The following is a 16,873-nucleotide window of genomic DNA, read 5'->3' as shown; positions in this document are numbered from 1 at the left end:
CACAGCCCACGGCTGCCTTGGCAATCCTGGAAGCCTGGGGCTGTCGTCACTGACACCAGAGACTATTCCTGCTCCAAACTTTTCAGTGTAATGAAAGATGTGAGGGAATGATCTAACACGAGGGGGTGAAGTGAGGATAACTGCCTTTATATATAGGTAGTTGATTAAATATTAAAGAAAGCAGCAAGAGGGAGCAGCTCTGGGAAATGACACTTCCAGGGAAGTTCACCCTGCGAGGCACATTCCCAGACACAGCTTAGGGATACAGCTGCTTTCCCAAAGAGCTTGTGCTGGAGCCTGGAGAGGCTTTAGCTGGGATGGCTGTGCTTCCCCAAACCCCGGGGTGGATGGTTTCTGCCCTGTGTTAGCAGAGCTGTTCTCAGGCCTGCTGCAGCCCACATTGGGGAACTGCCAGGGGGCTGGGGTGTGTGTTTTGTTTGCACAGGCATTTTTGGTTCCCAGTTCTTGGGCCTCTCTGTGAGTTCTTCAATCTTAAGTGCTGGACGAGCCTATTTTAATTAAAATTCACGTGTCTCTGAAACCAGGAATGGAGTTGAACAGTACTTCAGTTAATTTGAATTCTGCAGCTCCTTTTTTTTCCCCCTTTTATCCCCAGTCACAGAGAGACAGGATAGACACTTGTAGTGCCTGTTAAAAAGTCCCCAAGCTGCAGCTGCTCAGCCACAAACCCCTCTCAGCCCCCTGTTCCTCTGGCTCTTATTTCAAGTATTACCACTGCTCTTTCCTCTCCCTTCTCTCCAAAGAGCACAGAGCAGGTCGCTGCTTTCTGTCGCAGTCTGCATGAAATGAACCCCTCTGACTGCAGTGCTCCCCCCCAGGACTGTGCAGGGCCCCAGCTGAGCACCATGAGGCAGCTCACAGACGCAGACAAGCTGAGGAAGGTCATCTGTGAGCTCCTGGAGACCGAGCGCACCTATGTCAAGGTAAGCTTTTGCCTCAGCTTCCCGGCAGAACTCCCTTGGTTCTTCTCTGCTCCTTCAGGCTGTGTTTCATGGGTGTATCTGGTGGTGAGCTTGCATTCCATTCTGCAGGCTGTGCCTCAAATGTAACTGCAACCCCTGAAATAAGGCATTTCCAGATGATGAGGCTGTCGTTTTGAAATGGCTTAGCTGGTGCGCAGTTACTGCTCACTGAGATCTGGTATTGATTTTCTAACTAGAAATGTGTAAATGCTTCCTTCTCCTGTCTTAAATTGTGTGAAATCCAACTGTTTCATGTTGTGTGTAAAAAGGAAGAATTCTCAGATTGGGTAAGCATCATTTGCCACCTCAGTAAATATCTAGAGGCAGTCTGAGGGACCAACGTGGGAATCTTCTTCTGAATTTGTAGGACTTAAATTGCCTGATGGAGAGATACCTGAAGCCTCTACAGAAAGAAACCTTCCTCACAGCAGATGAGGTATGTTGACCTTCGCTTGAGCCAGAGACCATTTGCCTGCCCCTCCACTCTGCCCACCCAGCTGGGCTTGTTTGTCTGAAATTAATTTCACTTAATTCCACGCCTTTCAAACAATGGATTGAGTAGAGCATCAAGGTGCTGCTCAATAATGTCTGCAGCTTGCTTTTTCCTGACACCATTCCTGGTTATACAATTGGACTGAGAATTACTGCAGTTCTAGAAAACAGAATATAGCCTCAAAGTGATATTTTCAGCATTCTGCTTTTCTTTTTTTTTCTCCTTTTATTAGCTGGATGTTCTCTTTGGGAATCTGACTGAAATGGTAGCATTCCAGGTAGAGTTCTTGAAAACTCTGGAAGATGGAGTAAGGCTGGTTCCAGACCTGGAAAAGCTTGAAAAAGTTGAGCAATTTAAGGTAATAATTGTTTACTTTTATATATATAAAACCACATTATTTGTATTGTCTCATTGTTTACATTTTGAGGAGACCTTTAACGCTCTCCATCATATTTTTCTGACTATTGCCACTGCTCATGTAAAAACCTGCATCTCCTTCCATTTAAGATTAGTTTTCAACGGATGCTGGTGCTGCTGAAAAATTATCCTGCTGCAGTTGTAGCTTATGCTACATTTAGCCATATAGAGCACTAGAAACCATGTGCTTTTTGGTGCTATTCTTGCCCTTCTGCCAGATTTCTTGCCTTGAGCTGTCAGGAAATGCTGGAAATGGAAAGTTACATAAAATCTTTGTCCTGACAAGTCTCATGTTCAGAAGCCCTCTCGGGCTACAGATCAGAATAGTACATGAAATTTTGTATTTGCACTTTCAGTCCATAGTGGCAAATACTCCTGGCTTTCAGCAGGTGTGCATCTTCACAGGTAGAAATGTAAACTGCAGCTCTTTAAACTTCATTTAAAACCCAGGGAAATGGGGAAACAAATTTCATTTTGTCTCTAATGCAGTTGTACTGGTTCTGGAGGCATGGCGAGGAGATGACAGAATGTTTTTCCTTTGGGGAACTCCAGTCTGGCTCTGAGCACTCACCTTGGTAAAGGACAGGATGAATAATAATAATAACAACAATAATAATTCCTCTGGGATTGCTCTTCAGCTAGCATACAACCCTGAAAGAAGTGTTGAAAGAATTTGTGTTTTTGTGCATGACTGTCTTTGCCATCAGGTGTTTGTTTAACATGAGCCTCAGCCATGACCACTGCCCTCCTGTAACTAAAGCACAGCTCTGGTTGGTGGGAAATGTGCCCTTAACGGAGAGCACAGAGACACTTCTTTCCTGGAGGCAGCCTCTGTGGCCCCTGTGTGCTCTGGGCTCCAAGACAGGAGTGCCAGTGAAGTGCCTTCCAGAGAGAGTTCTCCTGAGTGCTGCTGCTTCCAGCTCTTCCCGTAACAGCTGCACCGAGCTTGCTTTCACTTCTGCGCCCGGGCCCTGTCTGCAGGCAGACTGGGAAATGTGGAGTTCTGTGGTTTCAGTTCTGCACTTTGCTTCCCTGTCTCACTCACTGTCCCCAAGCTGCCCACGTGTGGTCTCAGCCCCTCACCAAGTGCTGTCTGGTTCCCAAGACGTTCTGCGTTTGTGTTTGACCCCAAACACCAACTCATCTCCAAGCAGGTGAACACCTCGGTGTGTTTTTGAGGGATGAGGGTTGCTTGCAGCTCCTCAGTGCCTTGATCCATTGCAAGGTCAGACACATCCAGTCCTCTCTGTGGCCTCTGGCCATTGCTGAGGTCAGTGAGGCTCTTAACTGCAGCTCTGGAGCTGTGAGCCCAGTCCCTGTGGAGTTAGTGCTGCCTCCAGGCTGGGACTTGGCTGATGATGCTGATTACAGAGGCTGACTCCACACACCAGGGCTGGGCCTGTTTCCTGGTGGACGAATCATGGAGTCACAGAATGGTTTGGGTGGAAGGAACCTGAAAGATCCCCCAGTTCCACCCCTTCCACTAGCCCAGGCTGCTCCAAGCCCCGTCCAAGCTGGCCTTGGGCACTGCCAGGGATCCAGGGGCAGCCACAGCTGCTCTGGGCACCCTGTGCCAGGGCCTCCCCACCCTCCCAGGGAACAATTCCTTCCCAATATCCCATCTAAACCTACTCTTCTCGTAGTTTGAAGCCATTCCCCCTTGTCCTGGCACTCCAGCCGCTTGTAAAGAGTCTCTCTCCATCTTCCTTGCAGGCTCCCTTCAGGCACTGCAAGGCCACACTGAGGTCACCCCGAAGCTTCTCTTCTCCAGGCTGAACAATCCCAGCTCTCCCAGCAGAGGTGCTCCATCCCTCTGATCAGCCTGGAGCCTCCTCTGGGCTCACTCCAGCAGTGATGTCCTGGTGTGCAAACACACTCAAACTGCATTGTCCTGTCCTCCAAAAGCTGGGTGGAAGCTTCAGATGCCCTGGCTGAAGGCAGAGTAACTAAATGCTTTTTTACTAATGCTTTTTTCCCCCCTTTAATCCCAGAAAGTGTTGTTCTCCCTGGGTGGATCCTTCCTGTACTACGCTGACCGGTTCAAGCTGTACAGTGCCTTCTGTGCCAGCCACACGAAAGTCCCCAAAGTCCTGGTGAAAGGTAAGAGCCCCTTCCAGAGCTGTCACAGGCACACACTGGTTGTGGTCACTGCACCCCAAACCTCTCAGGGCAGGAGTGGGGGCACACGTGTGCCTGGCTGGTCTCCAGGAGCCTTTGGAGTAGGGAGCTAAGTCTGCAGAGGCTCCTGGAGCGCTCAGTGCGTGGGTGTTGTGGGACCACCCTGTGGTGACACCTAAGCAGCTCGCTACAGGAGGTGGCTCACCCTGCTTGCAGTTTTTCTCTCCCCACCCTTTGTTCATTCTCCCTTGGCACGTTTGGTTTGTTTTCAGTCACATGAGAAGATTTCCTGAGTGGGAATCACATTGTGGCTCTGTGCTCTGTGCTGATGGGTCACGGTGTGCTCTGGAACCAGGAGTGGTGGCTCTGTAGTGACCTCTGCATCCTCCCGGAGTCTGTGCCAGGAGTCCTTGCTGGTGGCAATCCCATGGAAGCCCCGGCCAATGTGGTGGAACACTGGATCCCTAGGAGAGGATCAGCCTGGGAGAATGTTTTATGGAAGCTGTTAAAATATTTTAGCTCTTTCTCCCCTCTCTGCTTCCTCTTGCTTTCTTCCCACTTTGCCTGAGAAGCTTCCATGTCGGAATTCCTAGCAGAGCTTGGCTTGCTGAGTTGTTGATAAAAGACCTGTGGTCTGGCTCCTGGGCCAGCCTGCCTCACAGGGAGGTTTTTTCCCTGTGGAAGTGTTAATCTCCTGGAGTTACCAGTGCCTCATGCAATTCCTTTTTGGCCAAGACATTGAACAAACAAATGGTTGCAGTTGTAGCAGCAATGCCATTGAGGGAGGAGCTCTTACTTTTCAAAGAACATCTGGATGTCTGACAGTCATAAATTTGGGGTTTTTTTGTTTCTTGGTTGGTTTGGGGGGGCGGCCCCCCCCTTGGTATGGTTTTTTCTGTGCACTTTTTCTTTTTTTCATTTCTGCTTGTAAACTTTTATTCCCTGTGCTGCAAAGAATACTTGGCAGCTCTGTGGAATACATAAATAAAGGATTTGTTGCTAGTCACATTTATGCTTTCTTTTGGTGTTATTTTATTGTTAAAGCTGTAGACTAGGTAGATCTGGTTATTTAGCTTTTCTTTTCCATTGCTGACTGTATTTATAAATGAGAAAGTGTTGTGCTTGAATTATGGCACAAACAGAACTTAGAATTCCATTCCAGAGAGAAATCTCTTACAAAGCCTGGGATTGTATTTCAGGCATCACTGGGTGTCCTCAGCTGAGGTGCAGGTGGCTTTTGGATTTGAAACTCAAGTTGCTTTACTGGAATCAGGTGACTGTCTGCAAAACCCCCCCAGCCCCAGCAGGGGACACAACTCTAATAAAAGCAATTGTGTGGCATTGCTCCTGCACTGAATAATTTGTATGCCTATAAATACCACCTCCTCCTTCCCTTCCCTTCCCTCCTTATGCTCCAGTGGAGGGGGCAACAGAGAAAATGGCAATTTTATAAATTCAGTTGCAGTCAGGTAGAAAAGATGATGGCAGTCAGGTGTCCAGTCTGCCTGTGCTCCCAGAATCGGGTGCATTAGCCTCAGTTTACTGCTCCTGCCTCTCACTAGCTCCTGATGTTGTTGTGACTCAGTTCTGCATTTTAAGGTTTAGTGAGGTAACAAGAACCAGACCTGGGCTTAGAAGCAGTGATTCCTCACAGTCCAATTTGAGACTTTGCTTAAAAGGAACAGATGATTAAAACAGTTTGTGCTGCTCTCAGATAGCTGCCAGGCCAGAAGTACTTATTGCTGTGTGCAGCTCCTCCCGAGGGGCAGCTCTGATCTCTGCTCCCTGGGACAGGGACAGCACCCAGGGAGCAGCTGGAGCTGGGCCAGGGCAGGCTCAGGCTGGAGAGCAGGGAAAGGTTCTTCCCCCAGAGGCTGCCAGGCACTGCCCAGGCTCCCCAGGGAATGGGCACGGCCCCGAGGCTGCCAGAGCTCCAGGAGCGTTTGGACAGCGCTGCCAGGGATGCCCAGGGTGGGGTTGTTGGGGTGCAGGGCCTGGGGCTGGACTGAATGGCCCTTGTGGGGCCCTTCCCACTCAGGAAATTCTGTCATGGATAGTGAAATTAAAAATTGCCTGTGCTGGAGGTGGATGCCTGCTGTGAAATCCTAAATAGCACATCCGGGGAGAGCGTCAGTGACTCAGATCCTGGAGGGCGTCAGTCTAATTCTGCGGGCCCAATAAATCTGCACTTCCTTGCAAAATGTCTCTGGGTAAACCAGTTTAAACCTGGAAAAGTCACTTTCTCAGGGCAGCAGATGCAATTTTCGATTGATCCAATGGCTTCATTTGAATCTTGCAGCCAAGACAGACACTGCTTTCAAGGCATTCCTGGACGCCCAGAACCCGCGCCGGCAGCACTCCTCCACCCTGGAGTCTTACCTCATCAAACCCATCCAGAGGATACTCAAATACCCCCTCCTGCTCAAGGAGCTCTTTGCTCTCACTGATGTGGACAGTGAAGAACATTATCACCTTGATGGTAAGGAGTTAACCCCACTTTTCTCTGGTTCACCTCTGCTCTGGAGCCCTCCTCCCCTCCCTTCCTCTCGGAGGATTAAAATTCCCTTTGCTCACCCCCTGTCTCTCTGTCTCTTTTCCAGTGGCCATCAAAACAATGAACAAAGTTGCCAGCCACATTAATGAAATGCAGAAAATCCATGAAGAGTATGGGGCAGTGTTTGACCAACTCATAGCAGAACAAACAGGGGAGAAAAAAGAGGTAACAGACAGTCAGATTCATAGAGGAAAAGGAAAAGTTATTGTGGTGCCTGTTAAACTGGATCCAGTATTTACCTTTCCTGCTGTGCCATTGAAGTAGATCCTGGCACAAACAGATAAATCCCAGCTCGGTTCAAGACTTGAATTGAGTTCAATCCCGACTTCACTGAGGGGAGGGTGGAGGGATGGGATAACATCCCCTGGCCTGGGGATGGCCCTCAGTTTGTCACTCTGGGGGACCATAAGGGGAGCGGTCTGCTTGCTGCATCCCCCAGCAGTTGGGAACTCCTGTATTAGTTTACTTCCAACAGTGTGTCCACAGAGGAGCCTTTGGGCAGAGTCAAAAGCCACAGCAACTGTGGGGAGGGAGTGCTTTGACCACTGCACTTGATGCAGTCTCTAAACTTTACCCCAAACTGATTCAATGTTCAAACAAAACACAAAGAAACTGGTAGGGAGAAAAATGGGTAAAGGGGAAGAAAAGGCAAAGAAAACATCTGTGTTTGCCCCTGACGTCCAAGGGCTGTACTCTAACTTACTCTGATTTATGCTCATTAATTAAGGGTTTACGTGCATCTCTTGCTAAATGTCCTGGTCTATTTGCACATGTTTGCAGTCAGCTGATGAAATACTCCAGAAGTTTGCTGGGGGGGAAATTTTGTTCAGGACTAGACTTCAGGCAAGTGTTCTTGAGCTGAAAACTCACGTCAGATGCCTTGAGCTGATTAAAACCCTCGCCCTTGTGCATGTGTTGGTGTTGGCAGGTTGCCGACCTTTCCATGGGGGACTTGCTCTTGCATAACACAGTGATATGGCTGAACCCTCCTGCTTCCCTGGGCAAGTGGAAGAAGGAACCTGAGCTGGCAGCATTTGGTTTGTATCCCAGGACTTTCATTTTGCGTGTTGGAAAGCCTGTCAGCTGTGCCTTAGCAGATATTGAAAGTAACTGAGCATTGCTTTCCCCAGGGCTGGCTGGAACTTAAACATGGGTTTGTCTCTTAGCTCCAGCGCTCAGTTTTGCTCTCTGATAGTTCTTCCAACCCTCCTTTCCTGGCTCAGGTGAAAGGTTTTGTGTGCTTGGGAATAGAGGAGACCCATTCCAGGCCTTATGGACTCTCTTGAGGAGAGGCTGTGGGAGCTGGGCCTGGTCACTCTGGAGAAGGGAAGGCTGAGAGGGGATCCCATCAATCCATGCAAATGTCCCCTCAATCCACACAAATGTCCCCTCAATCCACACAAATGTCCCCTCAACCCACACAAATGTCCCCAGGGGCTGTCCGAGGATGCTGCCAGACTCTGCTCAGTGGTGCCAGTGACAGGATGAGGAGCAGTGGCCATGAACTGAAACACAACAAGTTCCACCTCAACCTGAGGAAGGATTTCTGTCCATGGAGGGGGCAGAGCCCCGGAATAGCTGCCCAGGAGGGTGTGGAGCCTCCCTCTCTGGAGACATCCCTAAAATCCAAATTCCTGTGTCACCTGCTCCAGGTGGCCCTGCCTTGGCAGGGGGGTTGGACTGGGTGATCTCCAGAGGTCCCTTCCAACCCCAACTGTCCTGGGATTCTGGGGTTCTGTGACTCCATGACTTTTGTCTCTAACTTTCTCCTCCAGTGTTCAAAACTGCCGTGGTCCTTGTGTACAAGGATGGTTCCAAACAGAAGAAGAAACTCGTAAGTTTGCAGGGACTGTTTGGGTGATGCCATGGGCATTTCTGGGGCTATGATGGAGCTTTGTTTTCCACAAAGTGGGGCTGGAGTGTGCTCTGCCATGTGTGGTCCCTGGTGTCTGAGGATCTGGGTGGGCACAGCAAGCCTTCCTTTATCCTTTGCCATGCCTGCCACATCCATTCCCTGCTCTGGGGTGGATTGTCAGGGATGAAGATATCACTGTGAATGTGTCTCTTGCCTTTGGTTCTTTGGTCAGTGTGTGTGAGTGTCTGACAGCTAATTAATGTCTGTCACCTCACACAGTGCCCTGGGTGTTGTGTGCCACCAAGCAAGTGCTGGCTGCTCTCAGCTGCATAAGGAGTGGCTCAGGAATCCCTCTGCAGTTTGGGATTCCAAGTTAAAGCTGAGCTTGGCAGTGCTACAGCAGGGGCATGGTTTACAGTGCTATAGGGAAACTTGTGATCCCTACCTGTGGCATAAACCAGAGAGGGATTTGAGGTGCCTGCATGGGGAAAGGCAGCTGGCACAGGGTGACTTCAGAGTGAGAAGCAAAACCGGGATGTGTTCCCGAGTGTGTGTGCACCCAGGGCTGGCCTGGGTGGCTTCGGAGGGCGTTGCTAAGAGCTGCTGGGCCCTAGGGCTGCTTTAGTCCAGATTTCAGCAAGGTCTCCACAGAGAGGCCCCTCAGGGAGATGTTGGGGTGAGAAATTGAGGATGGCAGCAGGTCTGTGGCTGGGAGCCCTCAGCACAGAGCACAGGACTGCCTGCCTGCCCCGGGGTGTCTCGTTTCCTGAAATGCAGTGTTTGAAATCCTTCCAGGGAGGATCACATAGAGCCTCCATTTATGAAGACTGGGATCCGTTCCGGTTTCGCCACATGATCCCTCTGGAAGCGCTGCAGGTCCGGGCCCTGGCCAGCGCAGGTAATGTTCCAGGCAGGAGTCCTGCAGGGTTTGGATGTGTGGCCTGGGGGCCTTCACTCACTATGCGGTGAATACTTGGGAGTTGAATGTGAAGGTAGACATGAGGTTCTGCTTGGTTTTCCCTTTAGATGCAGAGACCAATTCTGTGTGTGAGATTGTCCATGTCAAATCTGAGTCTGAGGGCAGGCCAGAAAGGACATTTCACCTCTGCTGTAGGTAAGTGGGTTTCCCTGTTTTCCATGGCAGCTGCATCTCTGCATCCCTGCTTGCCCGTGTCTTTCCTTTGAGGCAATCTGGGACCAGCCAGTAGGGAGAGTGGGGAGAGGGTGTTAAAGCCTTACTTTTGGAGAGGTAGAATTGTGTACAGTCTCTGAAATAAAGGCATCGAACTCCATCAGCTTTGCACCTTTATGGGAAAAGCCTTACTGGGATTTTCCGGTTAAACTCCACCATTGGATCTTTATGGCAGGTGTTGTGTTCAGCTGGCTCCTTTCATGGCACCAGGTCCCTGCCTCTGGTCTTGGGACACTGCCTTTCCTTAAATAAACATCCATTGTTGGGGTGGTGGTTGCCGTGGCGTGTTCTTACAGTTCAAGTAAGAACTTGGAACACAAGTTCATCGGGATCCAACAGAGCTGATGCCAAGCCAGTTCCTCCTTCTAGGAAGAGTTGCAGGAGCTGTGCTTGGGGTGTGTTTGCAGGGACAGATTGACTGAGCACCACGGGTCAGCTGGATGTGTGTCGGACACAGCCGAGTGTGGGTGGCACTGCAGGAAAAGGAAACCTCGAGAGGGCTGAAAGGCTGAATGTTTTATTAATGAACTGGGTATCAGTTTCCTTGGATGCCCACTGCAGTGACCATGGATTTAGCTTTGCTTTGAAAGTATTGAGTTCAGTGGAGTCTTCTCTGGGGAAGTGCCTGCCAGTCGATTTGTACTGTTTTAAGTCACAGAACTGGCCATTATTTACCTCATTTACAGCAAGCCTTTAGCAGTTCCCAAGGGGTAACTCTGCCTTTTGTATTCCCACCTCTTTTTCAGCTCACCAGAACACAGGAAGGACTTTCTGAAGGCAGTGCACTCCATCCTGCGGGACAAACACAGAAGACAGCTCCTTAAAACTGAAAGCTTGCCCTCATCCCAGCAATATGTTCCTTTTGGTGGAAAAAGATTGTGTGCTCTAAAAGGTGCAAGGCCAGCCATGAACAGGGCAGGTACTGTAGGGCTACAGACTTTCAAGATCCCGGTAACCCCAGCACTGTTGTAGGACATGTGGTGGTGTCTGTCACTTGTATATTAGGATTAGCATTGTCTCCTGTGTATGTAAAAACTGCTGGTTTTCCATGCTTCACTTCCTTGAGAGCCTTAAATTGCCTCTTTTTACCTTGCTTTGCACTTGAGGCTCAGTTTCAGAGCGGTGCTTCTGGCATGGAAGGGAAATGGGATTCCTGGCAGTACCGATTGGCTGTGCACTTTAATCTGAACTGGGTTCAGCTGAACGGAGCAGGAGCTGCGTGTTTCTTAAAAGCATGTACAGAATTTTGAGGTAGCCCGAGCACTTTGGAACTAAAATGCACAAGGAAAAGCAGCTCCCCTGAGCTTGGTTTGAGGGGGAAGCTGTGGGAGTCCTCCACCTGAGCCTTTTCAGCTCAGTCGCTAAAGGGCACGTGCTCCTCCTTCCCACATTTGGAGAAGCGTGCACTTGATACTCTTATTTTTGTAGTGGCCGGTCCTAAACCATGGATTTTCCTTTTCAGTTGACTTCAGGCAAAAGCAGTGAGAAAGTCCCAGGGAAAAGCAGGTTTTCATTTTCAGAACTCTAGATGATGGAGGGAAGAAATGTTTGCTTCCAACTACAAAGTACACGGCAGCACTGCATGTTTTGTTCTGGTCTGTTGTTCATTTCTTGTTCTGCTCATTAGATCCAGCACTGTAGACAACCGGGCTTTCTGCTCCTCCTCTGACCAGGGCAGGCCAGACCAACACCAGCTGAGCCCAGCTTCTCATTCGGGGTGCTGCTAGCCCTCTGCCTCACAGTGTGAGGAGGGGCAGTGCAGGGAGGGCCAAACCGCACAGCGCTGCTTCCATCTGCCTCTGGGGCCAGCCTGCTTGAGAGGCCAGACCTCCTTTCAGTTTGGCTCCGTGGGGCATTTGTGTGATGAATTCTGCAGGGATTAAAATCCCACCTTGGAGTCCAGACCTCTCCCTACAGACAAAATTTGCAGCTGCTGAGCTGTCATGCTTAATGCACCTTGTGAGGCTCAGGGACATTTTAATGTGACCCCAGCCCCACGGCAGAGCTGGATAAATTCATCCTGCAGGTGCTGAGGTGCTGTTCAGGGCCAGGGGACAAACTGCAACCTCAGAGCTCCATGTGTGCCCCTGAAGCACTGGGGTGCCTGCAGGGCCTCCGGCTGCAGGGTTTGCCTCTGCTTGGCCTCAGGAGTCTCTTGGGAAGATGTTCCGACACAGAAGATGGGAATTTGCTAATTGGGCCAGTTGCTGAGGAGATGCTGAGGAAGGAACTTCTGATAGTTTTTCTGGGATTTTTGGGGGTTGATTTTTTCCTCACCCAGTAGGCAGGAAGTGAGGAAGGGAGAGTAGCAGTGCCTGGACAGGGAACTGAATTCCCTGTAAATTAACGCAGCACCTTCAGCACTGAGGTGGCCACTGGAAAAGCTGTAGCATTGCTCCAGCCCAGACAGATTCCCCTCTCCGAGGTGCGGAGGTGTCGGATTTTGTGGTGTGCTGGCAGCAGGGGCTGCGAGTGAGAAGCTGAGCTGAGCAGACGCCCTGGTGCTGGCTGCCCACCCGGCGCTCAGGAGGAGCAGCAGTTGAGGGCCATTGTCCCCACGGTGGATCTGAGCAGCAGAAACTCCTTTGCAGCCGCAGAGGCCTCGTGCCGAGGAGCTGAGGCCGCAGGGAGGATGGATGGGAGTGACTGGGCCGCTCGTGGGCTCTGCCTCCTCGCTGCCTGGCCGTGCCAGGTGCAGGGCTCGGACAGGACTTAGCTTTTCCCGAGAGTTGTGCCGTGTGTAAAACGCCTGTGGGGTTTTATCTTTGTGTGTGCAGTGTCAGCCCCAAGCAAGTCTCTGGGGAGGAGGAGGCGGCGGCTGGCCCGAAACAGGTTTACCATTGACTCAGAGGCCGTCCACAGCAGCAGCCCCGAGAAAGAGCCCGCGCAGCCCGCGCAGGGAGGGGACACTGACCGCTGGGTCGAGGAGCAGTTCGACCTGGCGCAGTACGAGGAGCAGGAGGACGTCAAGGAGACCGACATCCTGAGCGACGACGACGACTTCTGCGAGGCGGCGCGCGGGGCGCAGCGGGAGCTGCGGGAGCGGCTGCAGGCCACGTCCCTGGCAGGCGGCCGGCGGCCCGAGCGGCCCTGCCCGCCCGGAGAGCGGCCCTGCCCGCCCAGGGACGCGCACGCCGCCAGGATGGCCCAGCTGAGGAAGCAGGCGGCCCTGCCCGGCATCAACGGCGCCGCCGAGGGCCACGGCGAGGAGGTCATCTGGGTGCGGCGGGAGGACTTTGTGCCCGGCAGGAAGCTCAACACCGAGCTCTGAACCGGCCCCGGCCCCCGTGGGTGTCCCCGTCACCCTGTGTCCCTGGCGATGACCCCGCGGGTTGCACACTTGCACACACCATTGCGGCAGCTCACTTGGTCCAAAGCCATGCGGCCACGCTTTGGGCAATGTCAAACGCTCAAAAACCGGCAACGAAACGAGCTCGAGGTCCTGTCTTACGTTACCCAAGGGCTTTCACACTATTTTATTTATTCTGAAACAATCAGGGGCTGAAATTGAGTGTGGGGAGAACATAATCACTGGAAAACAAGTTACTCTGGATGTCTGAAGCTCTGTACAGCGTATCAGCTCCGGCAGGAGCACGAGGACAGAGGGGTTGGTGGCCGTGAAAGCCGTCGGTTGTAGGCTCATCTCCTTCACGAGGAAACTGCCTTTTTAACCTGTACAGTCGCAGTATTTTGACTCCCTTTCCCTCTCTAAATGTAAGAGAATATACATGTATTTTAGGAATGCGTGAGGAAAGTTTTGGGATTTATGTTGTGTTCAGTCCTCTTGGTCTGTGGCTGGTCTAATTTAATGTCAATGTTGGAAGCTCTAGTTTTACATACTCTTGTAAAGATGCCAAACTCTCTTAAAGGAGATCCAAATCTAACACTTGAAGAAATATTTTTTTGTATTTTACCTGAGATGCAGGGGCACGAAGGGGCAAGAGATTTAGGGTAGCTCCACGTCTAGGATACGAGGCTGGCTTTTTGCAGAGGGTTAGGAATGGTGGTTTTATATTAAAATATGAACTGGAAACTCTTATTTAGGTATAACTGTCTTCAGGAAAAGGTTTATTGTATATGTTTGAGACTGGAGTTTAGTTAGCTAATAAAAAGAATAATAATTAAAATGACATGTCTGAATTGCAGTGGAGCAAAGGGATCCGTGGTGTACCCTCGCTGGAGCCACAGATCCTTTTGCTCCACTCTCTTTGGCAGAGTTTGGGCTTAGGGGACAGGGAATTCATGGCCAAAAAACTGACCTCACCCACTCTCCTACCGTGGGTGAAACTAGTGTATTTTAATTCCTTTATAGAAGCTTTTCCACTGCAATAGAGGATGAAAAAAGTTCTACGCAAGTAAACCTCTTTAGCATTTTAAATTTTTTTAGTTAAACATCTAAAACAGGGTAAAATGTGACTAAAATCTCGTGGTTTTTAAGTAGACTTCCAAATACGAAACACAAAATAGCACTTTTTTTTTTTTTTTTAAGATTTATATAGCTTTTCCCATTGCAGTCTCACCTATAGGAAAAAAAAAAAAGGAAGATTATATGAAATTTTGTTTTGTTGGTATCTGTTGATGTTTGACACATCAGTAGGTACTCTGAGAACCTGAAATTTTATAATAGCCTTAGGATTATATTTTATAAAATCCACTCTGACTATATTTTAAAACATAACAAAAATTATCCCCCCCCCCCCCCCCCAAACATCCATCACTGTGTGTGTGTCCCAGCTGGCATCCTCCCCTCGCCCCCTCCCTCTCCTGGTTTCTGGTGCACTATACTTGACTTATGAAAGCTTTCTCTAGTAACTTTTTGCTATCTCCTGGTTTCTTTTCGTAAGAGCTTTAGAAGAGTTTCTACCCCCTTTGTATGATCACATGGTTGTTTTTGTATCATCACCTGTCGGTCGTGTCCCACGTGCTGGAGGGTTTGGCTGTCCTGGGCTGCTCCCAGAGGATGCAGCCAGCACTCAAATACTGGAAGGCTGGTACTGGGAAGGTACCGTGGCTCTTGTACATAATGTCATGACATGTCTATGTCAAAGGTTCTTATATATTTCTTTTATAAGCTGAAAGAAGGTCTATTTTTATGTTTTTAGTTCTATGAATGGAACGTTGTAAATGCCTGTCAGAAATAAAATACTGGGAAAAAAAAGCAACAGAACTGCAGGGAGTGGTGTGTGGAGGCCACTTGTCATGTGGAGCCTGACACAGGAGGGCTCTGAGGTGGGAAGAGGGATCTCAAGGAGGAGGTCCTGCATTCCCAGCTGGTGTAGCTCGGGAAGGAGCCCTCAGGTAAGGCTCTGCTTGTGTTTTGGTGAGGGGAGAATTCCCATTTCCCTTATGGCATCCATAACCAGCCGTTCCTGCTGCTTTTCAGGCTGGCCACAAGGAACCTTCAGTGCATTTTAACAAGTTCCAGAAGAATGCCAGTTGCGTGGGAAGAGCTCCCCAGTCTCTGTGGTCAGTTCGTTGCCCAGTCCCTCTCCCTTTGGGGTGCTGGGTTTAGCCCAGGCTCTGGGAGTGTGCTGTGGGTTTGGTGTTTTGTGCTTCCCTGCTCCTGGGGACAGCCCGACTGCCACTCTGCTCCCAGGAGCACTGGACTGCTGCGGGACAGGCAGGTGAGTGCTGCCAGGCTGTCCCCAAAAGGGGCTGCTGGGCACGAGGGAGGAGCAAGGTGTTTGTTAGTGGGGCCAGAGCTGCAGGAGGAGCCTTGCACGGCCCCGGTGCCGGGACAGCAGTGGGAGAGCACAGGCACCCCACAGATGGAGCTGGAGCTGGGGCGGCGCACTCCGAGGGGTGACAGAAATGACACGGGAGGGAAGTGGCACTGAAATGGGGTGGACTGTGTGCAGCACCTCCTAAAGCATCCCTGGCAGCAATGTAATGTTTGCTACTTAAGGCAGGGTTATTTTCAGCTTGGAAGGCTACGAGCCTAGTGCAAACCCTTCAGGAAGTTGGGGAAATGGTGAAATGAAGACGGAGAGCGAGGGCCTCAAGCAGAAAGCAGCACACGAGTGGTGACAAGGGACACGTGTAGGCCAGCTCTGCAGCTGAAATGCTGTGCCTTCACAGCTCTGTGCTGCCACCAGCCAGAAACAGAGGACAGAGGGAAACCTCCTCCTGCAATTCCCCGTGCCGTTGGAGAGGTGAGCACCAATCCCTGGTTCTTGTGCCAGAGCTGTGCCAGATCCCCAGCTCACAGGGGGCAATTAGCTGATGACCCTCTGCAGTCACACCTTGGTCCAACAGCCCAGTGATCTGCTTCTGGGAAAAATGCTGTTGGAAACAAAAGAGGGAACTCAAGGAAACAATTAGAAATAGCCTGCTGAAAAATAGAGGGCTTGAAATTAATTAATGTTGCAGGAAACAGATCAAAGGCAGAAACTCGGATTCATGAAGCTGCAGAGAGGCGTGAATAGAATATTAAGTATGTTTCAGGCTGCCCACGGATGGAGGGCAGGCTCGGAATCAACGCCTGGGGTGCTCGGAGGGTGGCAGGGAGAGAGCATTTTGCCTGCGGCCACAGTGTTGGGGAGATGGAGGGAGCCCCAGAGAGGGACACAGGCTGCTCTGGATCAGCTGTTCCCAGGGCCACAGGAGCCTTTGGCGCTGCATTTGAAACCCATTTGCCCAGCCGCGGTTCCAGCAGCTTTCCCTTCAGTTCCAGGAGAAAAAAAAGTCTGTTGCCTTCTGGGGGGTGGTGGTCCAGCATCAATCGTTGCTCCTTAAGTTTCCTCCGTGGGAGCTCCGTGAGCCTTGAGGCTCCTTCGGCTGCACGGGGCTGGGGTTGGAGCTAGGATAAGGGTCAGGATGAGGGTTACTGTAAGAATTAGGGGCAGGCAGCCCTGTGTGCTTTCCCCAGACGTGCTGAAGGCTTCCGCTCCCTTATCAGAGGTGGCACCGCGGCACAGCAGCTCCGGATGGGGCTCTCTCTCTATTCCCGAGTGTTCCCGGTGATTCCTGCCGGGCTGGCACGGTCCGTGCCGTGCCCGTGAGTGCAGTGACCGCTCCCATGGCCGGAGTGACCGCTCCGGCTCGGTGCCGGTGCTCTCTCCCAGGGAAACCCGGGGCTCTCCGCTGCCGCATCCCGCTGCTCCCGCTCCGTTCCAGCCGCGGCCGGCGGGCGTCCCCCTTCCCCCGCAAATCCCGCCCGGCTCCTCGGAAATCCGAGGGCTTTCTGCTCTCAGCGAAACCACTGAACAGCACGTGGCTCCCGGGCAGTCGGCAGCATCATCCTCCGCTTTGCTGGCGCTGC

At 51.1% G+C, this 16,873-nt stretch overlaps 1 protein-coding gene across 8 annotated transcripts in view; it reads left to right on the top strand.

The window, feature by feature from the left end:
* Window positions 1-14,784, top strand: part of TIAM1 (TIAM Rac1 associated GEF 1) — a 127,749-nt gene extending 112,965 nt beyond the window's left edge. For 6 of the 8 annotated variants that reach the window (XM_042038073.1, XM_042038071.1, XM_042038069.1 and 3 more), the window contains 12 exons: window positions 765-944; window positions 1,351-1,419; window positions 1,709-1,834; window positions 3,885-3,993; window positions 6,311-6,490; window positions 6,612-6,730; window positions 7,494-7,602; window positions 8,341-8,399; window positions 9,216-9,318; window positions 9,447-9,534; window positions 10,359-10,531; window positions 12,390-14,784. In XM_042038073.1, coding sequence (XP_041894007.1) covers window positions 765-944; window positions 1,351-1,419; window positions 1,709-1,834; window positions 3,885-3,993; window positions 6,311-6,490; window positions 6,612-6,730; window positions 7,494-7,602; window positions 8,341-8,399; window positions 9,216-9,318; window positions 9,447-9,534; window positions 10,359-10,531; window positions 12,390-12,883 — 1,809 coding nt within the window. In that variant the 3' untranslated portion in view covers window positions 12,884-14,784. The remainder of the gene's footprint in view (window positions 1-764; window positions 945-1,350; window positions 1,420-1,708; window positions 1,835-3,884; window positions 3,994-6,310; window positions 6,491-6,611; window positions 6,731-7,493; window positions 7,603-8,340; window positions 8,400-9,215; window positions 9,319-9,446; window positions 9,535-10,358; window positions 10,532-12,389) is intronic. The other 2 variants (XM_042038068.1, XM_042038075.1) reach the window with 1 other exon arrangement.
* The last annotated feature ends 2,089 nt before the right edge of the window (window positions 14,785-16,873 follow it).

Source organism: Corvus kubaryi, unplaced genomic scaffold, assembly GCF_017639235.1.
Source record: "Corvus kubaryi isolate FWS band 111438036 unplaced genomic scaffold, C.kubaryi_AGA036_p1.0 37391, whole genome shotgun sequence".
NCBI classification, from domain to species: Eukaryota; Metazoa; Chordata; class Aves; order Passeriformes; family Corvidae; genus Corvus; species Corvus kubaryi.
Note: the sequence above shows the minus strand (reverse complement) of the source record. Positions and strands in the feature narration are given on the sequence as shown.